This window comes from Choloepus didactylus, chromosome 2 (genome assembly GCF_015220235.1).
Source record: "Choloepus didactylus isolate mChoDid1 chromosome 2, mChoDid1.pri, whole genome shotgun sequence".
NCBI lineage: Eukaryota > Metazoa > Chordata > Mammalia > Pilosa > Megalonychidae > Choloepus > Choloepus didactylus.
The window spans coordinates 48,736,659-48,753,518 of record NC_051308.1 but is presented as its reverse complement, the minus strand read 5'-3'; the positions used below and the strand labels follow the sequence as shown (position 1 = coordinate 48,753,518).

Here is a 16,860-nt window from a genome sequence, read left to right as displayed (position 1 = left end):
TTGTGTTCTCATTTTCATTCGTCTCTATATATTTAGCAATTTCTCTTGCTATTTCTTCTTTAACCCACTGATTGTTTAGGAGTGTGTTGTTTAACCTCCAGGTAGTTGTGAATTTTCTAAGTCTCTGATGGTTATTGACTTCTAATTGTATTCCATTGTGGTCAGAGAATGTGCTTTGAATAATTTCAATCTTTTTAAATTTATTGAGGCTTGTTTTATGTCCCAGCATATGATCTATTCTGGAGAAAGTTCCGTGAGCACTAGAAAAGTATGTGTATCCTGGTGATTTGGGATGTAATGTCCTGTAGATGTCTGTTAAATCTAATTCATTTATCAGATTGTTTAGGTTTTCAATTTCCTTATTGGTCTTCTGTCTGGTTGATCTATCTATAGGAGAGAGTGATGTGTTGAAGTCTCCCACAATTATTGTGGAAACATCAATTGCTTCCTTTAGTTTTGCCAATGTTTCTCTCATGTATTTTGTGGCACCTTGATTGGGTGCATAGACATTTACGATTGTTATTTCTTCTTGCTGAATTGCCCCTTTTATTAGTATGTAGTGGCCTTCTTTGTCTCTCAAAACATCCCTGCATTTGAAGTCTATTTTATCTGAGATTAATATTGCTACACCTGCTTTCTTTTGGCTGTAGCTTGCATGAAATATTTTTTTCTATCCTTTCACTTTCAGTTTCTTTGTGTCCCTGTGTCTAAGATGAGTCTCTTGTATGCAACATATTGATGGTTCATTTTTTTTGATCCATTCTGCGAATCTATATCTTTTAATTGGGGAGTTTAATCCATTTACATTCAACGTTAAAACCGTGAAGGCATTTCTTGAATCGGCCATCTTATCCTTTGGATTATGTTTGCCATATTTTTCCCTCTCTCTATTAATATCCTTTATTGTACCCATACCGAATCTCTTTAGTACTGAACCTTTCTCCAAGTCTCTCTGTCCTGTCTTTGTTTCTCTGTCTGTAGGGCTCCCTTTAGTATCTCCAGTAGGGCAGGTCTCTTGTTAGCAAATTCTCTCAGCATTTCTTTGTCTGTGAAAAATTTAAGCTCTCCCTCAAATTTGAAGGAGAGCTTTGCTGGATAAAGTATTCTTGGCTGGAAATTCCTCTCACTCAGAATTTTAAATATATCGTGCCACTGCCTTCTCGCCTCCATGGTGGCTGCTGAGTAGTCACTACTTAGTCTTATGCTGTTTCCTTTGTATGTGGTGAATTGCTTTTCTCTTGCTGCTTTCAGAACTTGCTCCTTCTCTTCTGTGTTTGACAGTGTGATCAGTATATGTCTCGGAGTGGGTTTTTTTGGATTTATTCTATTTGGAGTTCGCTGAGCATTTATGATTTGTGTATTTATGTTGTTTAGAAGATTTGGGAAGTTTTCCCCAACAATTTCTTTGAATACTCTTCCTAGACCTTTACCCTTTTCTTCCCCTTCTGGGACACCAATGAGTCTTATATTCGGACGTTTCATATTATCTATCATATCCCTGAGGTCCATTTCGAGTTTTTCAATTTTTTTCCCCATTCTTTCTTTTATGCTTTCATTTTCCATTCTGTCATCTTCCAGGTCACTGATTCGTTGTTCAACTTCCTCTAGTCTTGTACTATGAGTGTCCAGAATCTTTTTAATTTGGTCAACAGTTTCTTTAATTTCCATAAGATCATCCATTTTTTTATTTAGTCTTGCAATGTCTTCTTTATGCTCTTCTAGGGTCTTCTTGATTTCCTTCATATCCCGTACTATGGTCTCATTGTTCATCTTTAGTTCTTTGAGTAGCTGCTCTAGGTGTGTCTCTTCTGGTCTTTTGATTTGGGTGCTTGGGCTTGGGTTATCCATATCGTCTGGTTTTTTCATATGCTTTATAATTTTCTGTTGTTTTTGGCCTCGTGGCATTTGCTGAACTTGATAGGGTTCTTTTAGGGTTTGTAGACCAGTTGAAGTCCTTATCTCTAATTTATCAGATCTACAGCTTCGTGGAGTACACTTTCTCTAACTAACCAGCAGGTGGCATCCACGAGCCACCTGTTCTCCACAAGCCAGATCTCCCCTGCTTAGCCTTTTTGGTGAGTGGGGGAGTGAGTCTTGTGGGGCCCAATTGGTGTACCAAACTTGCGTGTGTAGTTGGTGTTGCCTGCCCTGTATGTGGGGCGTGTTTCTGGGCAGTCGGGGAGGGGGGGTGGCCCTAACAATCAAATCTCCCTGATGATCCTAGAGTTTTAAAGCTACTGCAATAGTCTAATCCTTCAGTTCAGTCCTGCCACAGTTTGTCTCTGCCACTGACCCACAAGTCTTTGGTATTGGCGTATGGCTCCTGAGACTTGCAAGTGGGCCCCTCTTCCAGGCTGTGCACCCCGGGTCCTCTGTTGAGGGATGACTGTGCTATGTCACAGGTGAGTGCCGTCCCCCCAGGGCAGTTCTGGGCTGCTGGGCTGTGTTGGGAGGCTCCCAGTCTGCTCAAATGATGGCTGAATGGGGCTCTGTTAATTCACACTGCTCCCCCTTCCCAGCTCTGGGACAATCAGCTGAGGTTGCAGGGAAGGCTAATGTCCACGCCCAGTTTTGTGGTGTGTGCCTGTTATTTGAAGCACTTCCGTCACACTGGGTTGTCTGGGGCAGCTCTGGGCTATGGGGCTGGCGATGGGCAGGAGTGTTTCCTGTCCACCAGGATGGTGGCTGTGAGCGGACACCCCCCTTTTCTTAGGAAGTTGTGTTGTTTAGTGAATTTTCTCAGCCACTGGATTATTGCCTTTTGTCTCAGAGCTCTCTTAGTTCTGCTCTTGACTTGACGTGCCCAAATTTCAATTCTTTGAAGCTTTCTGTATTGAGCTTCTTAGAGTAATTGTTTTAGAAAAAGCAAAAAGGATTTAAAAAAAAAAAAAAAAAAAAAACGGCCCTCCTCAGAGATCTAATGGGTTATTGAAATGCTAATAGACAAAGCAACCAGGGCCATTAAGGGAAGGTGCACAGGGCAGAGAGATCAGCTTTGCTTCGGGATTTGCATATGCGCCTCAAGGCCTGATCTCCGCCCTTCCCCTTTCTGTGTTCACCAGAACTCCAAAAATCCTCTGTTTTTATTTTGAAGTTTTTCGTGTTGTTTTTTTTCTATGCCTGTCTCCTCTCTGCTGGGCTGGCTGCTCTCAGAGTCTCTGGTGTCTGGTCTCAGTCTATCTATGGTTGGAGTTTGAATCAGTAGAATGAGTTTCCGATAAGAGCAGCCACTGCAATTCTCCCTTCTCCTTCCTGGAGCTGACAGCCCCTCCTCCCACGGGACTGAGCCTGGCAGGGAGGGGCGCGGGTCCCCTGGCCGCAAAAACTTACAGATTTCGCTGATCTCAGCAGTTCCACGTTTTCATGAGTGTTGTATGAAGTATGCCCAAAGACAGATTGCTCTGTGGTGTCCAGTCCACGCAGTTCCTGGCTTTTTACCTACTTTCCTGGAGGAGTAACTAAAACATACAGCTCACCAGTCTGCCATCTTGCCCCACTTTTCCCTTTTTAGGTTTTAATGCATTGGAACAGCTAGAAGTAAATACCTGAAACTATCAAACTGCAACCCAGTAGTCTTGACTCTTGAAGACAATTGTATAGCAATGCAGCTTACAAGGAGTGGCAGTGTGATTGTGAAAGCCTTGTAGATCACACTCCCTTTATCCAGTGTATGGATGGATGAGTAGAAAAATGAGGACAAAAACTAAATGAAAAATAGGGTGGGGGGGTGTTTTGGGTGTTCTTCTTTACTTTTGTTTTTTATTCTTATTTTCACTTTTTCTGGTACAAGGAAAATGTTCAAAAAATAGATTGGGGTGAAGAACACACAACTATATGATGGTACTGTGAAGAACTGATTGTACACTTTGGATGACTGTACAGTATGTGAATATACCTAAATAAAACTGAATTAAAAAAAAAGTTACCAGTGATAATCATGCCGAAATATTTAGGGATAAATATCAGTATATTTATCCCTAAATATTTACTGTGAAATGCATCCAAAAACCCAAAATGGCTTAATGGATAGACAGATGGATGGAGAGAGATATGATAAAGAAAATATAGTAAAATATTAACTATAATTGGCCAGTTCATGGATGTTCACTGTAAATTTTTTTCAACTTTTACATATGTTTGAAAATTTTATAATAAAACTATAGGAAAAAATGACCAGAGTTCAGTCCCAAATTTGTTAAACCGCACAATAAACAAAGAGTAGTAACCCTTTCAAAGTTAATCTGCCACAGTTTAATTTTGCCATATGTTTATGGACCACATATTAAAAACAAACCCAAAGGCATGGTTTGTACTTACATGGAATAAAACACTACATAGTTAATATAAATGCTAAAGGAAAATAAAATGCAAAATACCAGACATAGAAAAGAAAATGGTAAAAAACATATAAAACTAGTTTTCTGGTATACAACTTTTTAGAATTTCTTATGATTTTTCTAAATAGCTATAACAAAAATGTTTGAAGTAAAACAAGTGATAAACTATTTTGCTTTGGTTATAACCAGAAATTGTTTCTCTCCAAAGAAAAAAAAATTTTTCTTCACTATTGTGCAATCAGTATGACAACTGCCCCTACCTTTGAGATTTAGAATACCACAGGGTTTTGGCTGAGGGGAACTACTTAAAAGACAACATTCATTGGTACAGCTAAACCTATTTGGAAAACCTTAGCCCTAAAGCTTTGGTTTGGCTCCAGCAGTGAAGCTATTCTGAACTTTCATTTTATATTAAAAGACTCATTTAATTTCTCTTTTTAAGATACAGTGAAAGTTTAATTGTGCTGACTGCCAAAAGCATCTGCTTGGAAAAACTAGAGAAAGGAAAACTCAGTGCAATCTCATGGGCATTATTCCTACATCTGGTCCTTAATGCCATTTAAAAATACATTTCTGAAGGCCAATCAATTCAATTTTTAGTTTAACTAAAGGATATAAAAAGAAATAGCAACAATAAAAATAAAATAAAAAAGAAATAGCAAAATGCTACTAAGAAAACAGGCCTATGAGTTTCTTTCAGCTGTTTATTATCATCAAACTAATACTGTATTAGATAAACTTGCTCAACACTATCTTCATGCTGTTGACACAAATATCTTCTCCCAAACTTCACAATTCATCAGGCTATTTCCAAGATAGTTGCTTCTCTGAGAGTGATTTGCTTTTTCCTGATCATAAAAGTAATATATACTCATTATTAAAAAACTGAAAAGTTTAGGAATTAAGAAATGGGGAAAAATCACCCATAATGTTACAACTCAGAGAAGCAATCCACTAACATTTTGGTATCTTTCCTTTCACTCATTTCCTACTGCCCTATTGCTTACTGTTTTTCACAACAGCTACATGTTCGCCCCACCCCATTAACATTATAGCATATGCATTTTTCAAAGTCAGTAAAAACTCTCCACGAATATCTTTTAATGGCTGTGTTATATTCCATTGTATAGATAATTAATATATTTTTTTCCATTCTACCTTCTGGCTACTAAAGCTATTTCCAATTTTTTTGCTATTGTAAATAATGCTGTGATAAACTTTGCCTATATTTCAGTTTATTTCCTTCCAATAAGTATTATTAGCAAGGGAAATACTGGGTCATTAATCAACAATATTAAGGCTCCTAACAAACACTACCAAACTGGATTAAGTTCATTATCAGTATTAAAAACAAACAAACAAAGAAAAATGCTTCCTCAATTTGATAAGTGAAAAATAAACATATATTATTACCATTTAAATTTGCACATCTATGATTAGTTTTTCAAGTTTATTAGTCATGTCTACATCTTTATCTTTCAACCTAGTAATTGCACTTCCAGGAATCTATACTACAGAAATAATTTCACAAATATGTAAAGATATATTTACAAGAATGTTTATTGAAGCAGTAAGAATGGCCAGGAGTAAGAGTAGGTAAACAAGGGAAAGATACCTTTGCCTTTATGCATTTCTGAATTATTTGAATAAATTATTGTAAGCACGGACTACTTTTGTAAATAGAAATATTAAAATATATTTATGTTTACATCTTCTCCCTGAGTATTTTATTTGACAAAAAATTATAAATATAAAAAAGAACAAAGAAGCCATCTTCTAGAACTCCTGATATCCTTTAATTCCAATAAGGGGGAAAATGCTAAAAATCATCATACCTAATTCTCTAGCATCTCCTCCTGCTGGAATTCCATTTTCCTGTCGTGCTACAAGTGCACTCAAAATAATTTTTGTTGCTCCAATCCTTGGCAGGGTGACATGTGTAAGAAATGGCAAGTTATTTTTCTTTGCAAATGCCTGACTTGTTTCTCGTCTTTTCCTGAGGAAGCCTCCTTCTGGAAACAAAACAATCCATTTTCGATCTCTGCTTCTATAATTATTTTCTAGGTGCTTTTTTAAAAGAAGTAGCTGCTGGTCACGATGCAATCTTCCCTAGAAGGAATACACAAATACAATAAGTACATCTGAAATTAAAATACCATAAAATTAAATGGAAATAACAGCTTCTAAATTAAAACCCAATCATAGAATAGTAATTTTCACCACTTACTTCCCTTTTTGACCAATGGTAAAAATAGAGAAATTATTAGTCTTAAATCTTTTTTTTGTGAAGGATAAGCAAACTGCTCTGTGCTGAAAATTCATTCATTTATCAACTCATTGACTATTTACTGAGTGCCTACCATTTGGCAGGCTCTGTCCTAGACATGGGAGATAAGAGGAGTAAATAAGACACCATTTTTTTGTTTTATGTTCTAGTGGAGAAGATAGTAAATAAGGAGTGTAAATTCAATTAGCGATCTGTATTAGGAAGAAAAGCAGAGTGAAAGGATAGAGAGGGTCAAAAAGGTCAGGGAAAGCAGCTCTAAATTGGTGACATTTGAGCAAAGCGCTGATAACGTAAGGGAACAAGCCATGTGAAGATGAGGGTATCCCAGGTGATAAGAACAAAATGGTCAAAAGCCCTGAGGTTTGGCATATTGAAAAACCTGTACAAAGGCCAGAATGACTGAAGAGTAATGAATGAGGAAGATGGAGGTAGGATATGAAATTGGAGAGGGAGGTGGAGACTAGATAAGAAGGGCCTTGTGCAGGATAAGTAATTTAGGATGGGAAGTCACTGAAATTCTGAACAGAGATGGCATGATCCTACTGACACTTAAAAAAAATCTTCTGCTACTATGACAAAAAGACTACAGGAGATAAATTAGGAGAAAATGCAGTAGTCCAGACGAGGGAGTTTAATGACATGTAGTGAGACGTGGCTACATTCAGGAAAAAAAATTGAAGGTAAAGCTAACAGGATGCACTGATGGACTGGATCTTAGTTGTGAGGGAAAGAAAGGAAAGTGGATTACTTGGAGACTGAAAAGAGGAATCCAGAAAATTTGAAGGAAGGCCCAAAATCCACAAGTAAATATATTTTCCAGCCAATTACAGATGCTTCCAAAAATAATTAGCATACTTTCAGTCTTTAGATTAAATGTATTCCAAATGCAAAACTAGTAAGACATTTTCTTAGCTAGTTTACTGAATTGAATTACAATTAAGCTAGATATTAAGTTCCCAAGACTACATGTAAAATATTTTTATTATTCTTGGGAATATCTTGTCAAAATGGTTGGTAGAAGGAAGAGACTTTTTTTTTCACTTTAATAATTTTTCTCCCCTTAACCCCCTCCACAGTATAGATTTTTATTACAAATCTATCAGGGGTGAAAATGTTGCTCTTTAAGAGAAAAAATCTTTAAATCTCCCATATATGTTCTGTTTTGTTTTGTTTTTTTTACACAAATGACAAATTTTATTTTTATTCAATTTTGGTTTCTTTAAACCGTATTTTGCTTTTCTGTTTTCGGTATTCAGATTTTTATTTTATTTCTAGCCTCAATTTCATAGGGTGTGTTTTTATAGTAAATTTGCCCTTGTTGCCACATTGTTACATATACAACTTTCAAACTATTTGAGGAAAAGGAAATTATGTAACTTATCTACTTAAGAAAATTTGAATATTACGTATAGACAAATACACAAAAATACATGAAATATGGAACTATATGACTGGGACCAAATTTTTTTTTTTAATTTCCTAAATTGCCTAGACTAGGTATTAACTAAATGGTGAATTGAAAATCTGGCAAACAATAAGCAGATTCCATATACTTTTAAATGTAGACTTTAAGTATTCAACAAAATGTAATAAAAGGGAAATATTTGAGGGAACATAATTTTCTACTTTTAGCCCTTCAAAGCACAGTAGTAATTAGTATAATTTAGCCTCTTCATGAGGCCTTAGGATCATCACTATGATGAGGGGGTTACTAGTTATTATTCTCATTTGAAAAATGGGGAAACTTTGAGAGATTAAGTAACTTGCCCAATTCACATAACTAAGAAGCAGAAGAACAAGGATATATGACAGGTACTTGATAAATGTTTAGTAAACTGAATTACATCCTCCAGATAGGAGAAGGGTGGAGATTAGAATATTTGCATTATTGGCCTTTCAATACTCATGCAAACTCAAAATCAGATTGAAATAAATGTTTTGGGTAACAAAAAATTCAGGGGAAGTGTTCCCTGAGATACAAGAACTGGTTCTACTTATTATGATTGGTTTTGTTATGCCTCTTTTTATAATAAATAATCAGCTATCACTGAGGAAAAAATGCTCACTACTTACCTGTCTTATAAAGAAGTCTCCATGAATTAGAGAAACAATTCCAAAGTTTGTATACTTAAAAATATGATCCATCAACCACATCATTTGAGCAACAACCTAAAATATTTAAAAGCCAGAAATAATTAAATATTGGATAGATGAAACCTGACTATTGTCAAGCCAAGTCTCCAAGTTTTAAATATAATCATCTAAGCATATTCTTAATTAATCTTACTATCTTAAATCTAATGTTATTTCTACAAATAAAGTACAGTTACTAATAGTGTCTACATGAAAAATTACAAGTCTTGATGCCACAGTTGCATCACAGTGTACCAAATGAAGCTGAACTAACTTCTTAAACTTCGACTGAACGATTCCAAATTTATTGTACCCTAAACAAAGTTTCTGGTAATTCTTATGTAACTTATAAAATTATTTTGAAACAATACAACAACATTGTTAAAGTTATCAAATGAGGGCCATGTTTAATAAGTACTTAGGCTCTATAAAATATGAGTTTTAATTTACCTTAATGGCTAAATAAATTTGGCTAAAGTCCAAAAAAAAAAGAACATTTAAAAATTCAGTTAAGAGAATGAGTTACAAGTTTTATTACAGTATGAAGAATATCTATTAGTTAATGCAAGGTCAACTCTGCCAGCATAAAAACTTTCATAGCACCTCAATCCTTAACTACAAAAATATTATCCATTGCTGATAAAAGCTAATACCCATAACGAGAGCAGAAGACTTTATTTCATGCAAATTTCAAAATAAAAAGTATAAACTGGGGTCTAGTTAATGAACTGGATAATTGTTCTTCCCCGCTGAGGAAACAGCATTGTCATTCTCTTAAATAAAGACTATGCTATATTGCTATATTATGGAACACAGTATATTCTGAGATTTGTATAGATAATTCTGCTCTCTCTAACTTATTTTATGGAAGTCATGTACAAAATAATAAATGTTTAAACATCTAATAAAGTTCTTTAGACAGAAATAAAAATTCTTAGTTTTATATTAAATTGCCATAAAAGAGCAAGACTCCTCATTTCACAGAAACTTATTTAAAAGGTAGCAGCTCATTCAGAAAATACAATCAATCCTTTCTTTCATATTCTTTAAAATAGAGGATCTTGTAAACACAAGTTGCCTGAATCAGCTGTCAATGTTTAACAGGCCTATCCCTCAGAACTTTGTTAAGTATTTCCAAAAGACAAAATTGGTCTACATCAATTATTCTTTATCAGGAAGCATAGATTTTCTGCATTTTAAGACATCTAGAGAAGCTTACATGTTTTTTTTTTTCTTTATGTCCTTTTTTTAGTAAGGTCAATGATTCTCCATTGGGTGAGTTTGGAAATTTATAGGACATTTTTGATTGTCACAATGACTAAGGAATACTACTAATATTTGAAGTAGTGGCTGGGACTACAAAATATCCAACAATGCCAAGGACAGTTCAGAACAACAGTGTCGCCCTACCAAAATGCCAACAGTACCCCCACCGAAAAATGCTGGCAGGGTGTTCCAAGAAGTCTCCTGAATTCAAAAAACAATCACTAATTTCTAAAAAAACTGGCCCACAATGTAGCATTAGCTTTCCTTCTTTGAATGTACCCATGGAGTTTACAATAACATTCAAACTTGTAAATATAAATTAATACTGCTCTGTACTTAATAGATAGGAGATAAAGATTACGATGCTTCCAACCTATATTTCTCATTTACCCCTTTATGACAAGATAATAAATTCTAGATTTCAAATTATTCAATAATATAAGAGCATTATAAAAATGTTCAGTATTAATTAATCTGCAAATAAAAGCAAAATTATTCTGAATAGAAAAAAAGTCTAGACAAAGAAATGCAAATCTTTTTACAAAAGTAAACAAACAAAGCTTTCTTTTGTTCATGTTTGGTGAATGTAGATAGCATAACATTCTTGTTAATACAGTTATTATCTATGCCAAATGGGAGTTAAAATATAGTTAGACAGTCATACAAACCATTTTAATCATTCTTTGAGATTTAAAAACCACTTTAGGACATTGTAGGCCCTCAGAATAATCACTATAAATGTAATTATTATATCAACAAAAATAAAGTGTTAGCTAATTGGAGTTTCTTGCTGTAAACTAGTTTTTACAAAATTTTGACATCATGAATTTAGGGAACAGACAAAATATTATAAATGCAAATATATCAACATAATGTTATTCTTTTATTTCAACAATTTAAGATTCTGATTATAAAGGATTGCAACACTGGAAGGCAATGGAAGAAATGATAATGAGATCACCTGAGATCTTTTAGTGACTCTAGGAAATGGGTGAGGGACTTTGTATGGAATCAGACTTCAGCAAGGCTATGTCCCCGCTTTTAAGATAAGCAAGGAAAACAAGTTCCTCAATAATCAAATAAACATTTTCCTTTCATCTCACCTCATTTTCTGAATTAAAATTTTTAGAGCCTAAACACAGCAGGCTTATTCCTGCCTCTCAGTTTTTGCTAAGATCATTTGACTTAGGAAGATGGCCTCTGCTTCACCACTCTGCCTAACAAAATTCTACTCATTCTTCAAGGCCAAGTTTATGTCCACTCCCCGGCCACAAAGTTTTCTATTTTGATCAGGCCCATGGTGAACTCACCCTCCACTGAATACCTCTCATTTTACAATTAAGTATTGTTTGTGACACTCTCCCTCCACCCACTACTGGACTATAAACTTCTTGATAAGAATGATGATGTCTTATACTTTTTATATTCACTGACCATGAATATTAAGCACTTAACATCTATTGATTTGTGTCTTTACTGTCAGGCAAAATATTAACTCCATTAATTTTATATACTACTTATTTATTTGGTTCTATGAACATAACTTCTTTAATTTCTGCTAAAGTGATAATTCTTTCAATGCTAAGGACTGAATTTATTTTAAAATTCATACAGTTTATAGCTATGTTTTAGTTATCAAAATGAGCAATGTAAAGTCAACAGTTTAAATAAAGCCTTAGTAACAACAGATAAAATAGTCCTAATATCTTCCCTTTCACTTCACTCTGCCAATGAAATCCAAAATAACAATTACCTTATATTCCTCTGGCTAAAAAACCCAAGATCACCTAATTCACTAACCAATTTTTCTCTTCTGTCTAAAGCAGTACTACTTTTTTGTGTTTGTATTTCTCAAACTGGCAATCTACCATTTCACCACAAGACAGTCCCCAATTTGACCCATAGTAACTTTGCTTTCATTTCAGTAACTTTTTTTAAAAAAAGTCTCTAAATTCCCTAGCTGGAGTGACTTAGAATGATGTCTTATTTTTTTTTTTAATATTTTCCAAATTTTTAAGAAAAGTATAGACATTAAAGCCTAAGTATATGTTTCAAACCACAGTAGGACACTTGAATGGATTCTTTTTAAAGAAAAAAAAAAAATACAAAGGAACAAATAAGTTTATCCATAATAATACAGAAGAAAAAGTTTCCTTCCTTTTCTGGGTATCCACCAATTGCCTTCAGGATAGCTTACCAGTCCTTTGTCCTGCAGGCACATCATCAGAGTGCACACATCTCCCGTTGCCTGATGATTCACCAACATTACTGCTTCATCCTTTGAAATCACTTTAACATCTTCCCCCCATTCCATCACTGTAAGAATAAAAAATTTCAAAGCTGTCATTTTAAAGATTTTTACATTATCATAAACCTTATATTAGAAAAACTGGTGTACATTAATGATGATGTTAAAACTTCTGAAAGTTTCGAACTAAGTTTATTCCCTATAAAAATCAGGATAAGACAGCATTTTTTAGAGCCTCAAAATATTGATCAAAATGTAAAAAACGTCAAAACTTTGACTTAGAAATACTATTTCTAAAGAGTTTATCCACAAAGGCAAAGATACATGTATAAAGGATGTTTACTGCAATTTAAATGTTCACCAAAAGGGAAATGGATAAGAAAATCATGCAATAATGGGACAGCATAAAGCCATTAAAATAATGGCGGGACTCTATACATGCCAACCCAGCAACTATCTATATATGCTTACCTAGCATATTATTCAAGCGAACAAAGAAAATCACAAAACACTACATATAATATGATAGCATCTCCTTAAAGAGGAATAAAATTTACGTTAGTTTATGCATTAAAAAGTCTGGGTAAAGGAATTCCAAACTATTAATACTGATCATTACTGGGAGGTAGTTCCCAGACTCATTCAAATTCTACCTTATAATAAAATATGCAAACACTACAAAAATACATAAGCATGTATTGGTTTTAAAATTAGAAAACTAATAAAAATGCTAAATTAAAAAAAAATCTTCTGATGAAAAGTCATTGCACAAAAACCTATATGTACAATACAGTCTAAGGAAATGAGTCATAATTCAATGCAGTTATCCACATTTTATAGTAAATTTACTTCTCAGGAAAAATAAAATTAAGCCTAAGTTTTCAAACATCAGGATACTACAAAGCAGCTTCCAGAGTTCATGTGTGACTTGAATTACCAGAGATTGATTATAAATTAGTATTCATTTTTACTCCATCTTCATCTTACTCACTGCTACTAGGAAGGAAGTCAAACCACCTGTGTGTAACAGTGCTGCACGAAATAGGGCCTCCTGCCTTCACCTCCTCCACCCTCCCTCCTTCCTCTTACCCTCACCCATCACTCCAAGATAGAAGAGCTCCTCATAATATAGTGGAGCTCCTCATAAGAGTTCATTTGAGAAAAAGAGTTCTGCTTATTTTTTTCTTTCTATTAACACCCATTTAAGCAGGGCATCTATTCATTCATTTTCAAATCCTGAAATTTTGTATTAAGCAATGTTTCAGCTCAGTAGAACATATATTAAGTTGTGGCACCTACTTGCAAAGTGAAATATTCATTATGAATACTCAACAAGTTTACAATATAGGTGCAAAAAGCACTTTATTATTTAAAAATGAATGCAGAATGAAGAGTACAGTAAGGGAACTTTAAATATGATGTCAGGTGATTCTTCGGAAGAGACAGAGAACACCAAGAGAGCCCAGCCACTTAAAAAATGTAGCAGCGCCAACTATTCTTCAGAGTGACCTTTCCTTTCCCAAGTTCCCAATTCAGTTCAGATGACAAGCCAACTTTACTGAAACATACCTAAAAATATTATCTATCTCATACATTGCTGAAGGAAGTATAAATTAGTACAATCTTTCTGAAGCCAATTTGGCAATACATATCAAAATTTTAAAATGCAAAAAACCTTTTTACCAAGAAATTCTACTTCTAAGAATTCATCCTACAGATATACTCATTTAGGGTCCAAAATAACATACGCAAAGCTATTCACTGCAGCATTGTTTGTAACAGCAAAGATGAAAACAACTAAAGAAGAGGATTAACTAAAAAAATTATAATATATATGGAATGACATACTACAAGTAATAAAATCAATGTGTTGGATAGTGTGTAAAAGATGCCACCAGCTGGGTTTAAAAAACAGGATGGAGGAGAATATATATACTAAATGCAAACTCCCCATATCATGACCCTTTTAACAAGCCTTTAACAGAGACACATACACAGACATATGCCCCAATCATCCACTCTTCATTGAGTAAGTCATCGCCAAGCATTGTTTAGGGTTAGGATATAAAATAAACATGGATATTTCAAGTATTACTCTAATGTGAATAGCAGCTAAAACTCTCAAGAAAAGTCTAACTTGGTTCTATAACTACAGGGCTATTAAGTGATAATGTGGACAATGTAGTATCAAAGAAGATAGTGGAGTACGAAGTTCCAGGAATTGATCCTTCCATTAAAACTACTGAGCTAGCAAGAACTATTAGAATCAACTGTTTCAGAACTCCAAAGTCTAGCTGAACAGTTGCACATCCAGGGGACTGCTTGATGAAGAGGCTGGTAGATTTTGGCCTTTCATGTAGCAGCTACCATTCCCTATCCTCCAGCCCTGCGGCCATGGGTACAGTTAGCACACATTCCCGGTGTGGCTTGCTGGTGCCCGGGTGAGCAATAAGGAAATTGTCCTCCAAAAATTGGGGTTGTGTGATTTGATTTGCCTGGCAGGTCACTGATGGACTGGTATAGAAGCTGCCCATTGCTTCAATGAGGCTTCCCGGACTACATCTGTCAAAGAAACAGAACAGCTTTTCTTTTTTGTTCTTTTCTTATTGGATTCAGGTAATCAAGAAAGTCTCTGTCAGGTCAATAGCTGACCAAAGAGATAACCCAACAGACATTTCAGTGACCACACATAACAAGTCATTGCCAAAATAGTTTGAAAAAATCACTGATCTAAATGGAAACTGCAATCCTCAACAGCAATCTCTGAGGCAGGGTAAGAATCTGATTTCCAGTTATCACATTACAATATTCAAAATGCCCAGTTCTCAACAAAAAATACAAAGCATACAAAGAAACAGCAGAATATAACCCTCTGATAGGAAAAAAAAAATGACAGAAAGCCTCCCTGAACAAGCCTAGACATTGACTTTACTAGACAGTCTTTAAATTAAATGCCTTAAGAACACTCAAAGAGCTGAAAGAAACCACAGACAAAGAACTAAAGGCAATTAGAATGATGCAAGAACAAGTATGGCATATCAGTAAAGAGACAGGAATTGTAAAAAGGAACCACATAGAAATACCAGAGCTCAAACCTACAACATCTGAAATGAAAACTCACTAGAGAAGTTCAACAGCACATTTAAGCAGGCAGAAGAAAGACTAATCAAACTTGAAGACAGGGCAATTGAAATTATCCAGGCTGAGGAGCAAAAAGAAAAATGAATAGAATCTAAGGGACCTATGGAACCACTGAGCACACCAAAATATTCACTATGGGTGTCAAAGAAGGAAAAGAAAGAAAGGGATAAAAAGAACATTTGAAGAATTAATGGCCAAAAAACTTCCATAATTTGATGAAGACATGAACCTTCAAATTACAGAGGCTCAAAAATCTCCAAGCAAGATAAAATCATAGAAATCTACATGGAGATATGCTATAATCAAATTGTTGAAAACCAAAGACAGAATCTTGAAAATAGCAAAGAAAGAGGCAATTCGTCACATATAAGGATTCCTCGATAAGAATAACAGCCAATAGCAGTAAATACCTGAAACTATCAAACTACAACCCAGAACCCTTGAATCTTAAAGACAATTGTACAAAACTGTAGCTTATGAGGGGTGACAATGTGATTGGGAAAGCCATATGGACCATTCCCCTTTGTCCAATGTATGGATGGATGAGTAGAAAAATGGGGGGGGGGGGCACCCAGTGCTCTTTTTTACTTTAATTGTTCTTTTCCACTTTAATTTTTATTCTTATTATTTTTATGTATGGGGTAATGAAAATGTTGAAAAATTAATTTGGGGGATGAATGCACAACTATATAATGGTACTGTGAACAACTGAATTAAGCTTTGTATGACTGCATGGTATGTGAATATATCTCAATAAAAATGAATTTTTTTTGTCTCTTGGGAAAAAAAAAAAGAATAACAGCTGATTTTTCATAAGAAGCCAAGGAGGTCAGAAGGCAGTGAGATGATATATTTAAAAGCTGGAAAAAAAAGTGTCAACCAAGAGTACTATATCTAGCAAAACTATCATTCAAAAATGAGGGAGAGGGTGATGTCAGCAACATGGCAACATAAACAGCTACTGCAAACTCCTCGCCAGAGATTCAATGACAAAAAGGACAACTCTGAATTGTCTGAAACTCGGGAAGAGGATATAGACTGCAAATGACGAACTGAAGAAAGAGAAGAATATCAGGTAGGAATCTTCTGTCCCAGACCAGCCGGTCCTCTCTCCTCCCCCTCACCTGGTCTCATGTGGGAAAGCCAAAGAATCAGTAGACGGGACCCCTCCCACCATGGACACAGACTACAAAATCTCTCACAGAAGTGAGACATATCCTCATCATTTGAAGACCCGGAGGACAAGGTCAGTGAGGGACAAAGAGAATGAGAAAATGTGGACAGACTGTGTTTGCAGCCCTGGGTTTGAAAGCCCTTCCCCTACCCTTGAGGGAAACAGCAGCCAGTGGCCATTTCCTTGCCTGAGGGATGCCTGGAGTACTGGGCCAGCTGAGGGAGTATTCTGCCACAAGTAGAGCCCCACATTGAGCCAGATTTTGGCTGGCAAA

General features: G+C 35.2%; 1 protein-coding gene across 1 annotated transcript in view; it reads right to left on the bottom strand.

Moving 5' to 3' along the window:
* The window catches only part of LPGAT1 (lysophosphatidylglycerol acyltransferase 1), a 126,302-nt gene that overhangs the window by 62,065 nt on the left and 47,377 nt on the right, over window positions 1–16,860 (bottom strand). The window contains exons 3-5 of the mRNA XM_037824407.1: window positions 12,221–12,339; window positions 8,698–8,793; window positions 6,173–6,446 (exon numbers count right to left, since the gene is read on the bottom strand). Of these exons, the coding sequence (XP_037680335.1) occupies window positions 6,173–6,446; window positions 8,698–8,793; window positions 12,221–12,339 (489 nt within the window). The remainder of the gene's footprint in view (window positions 1–6,172; window positions 6,447–8,697; window positions 8,794–12,220; window positions 12,340–16,860) is intronic.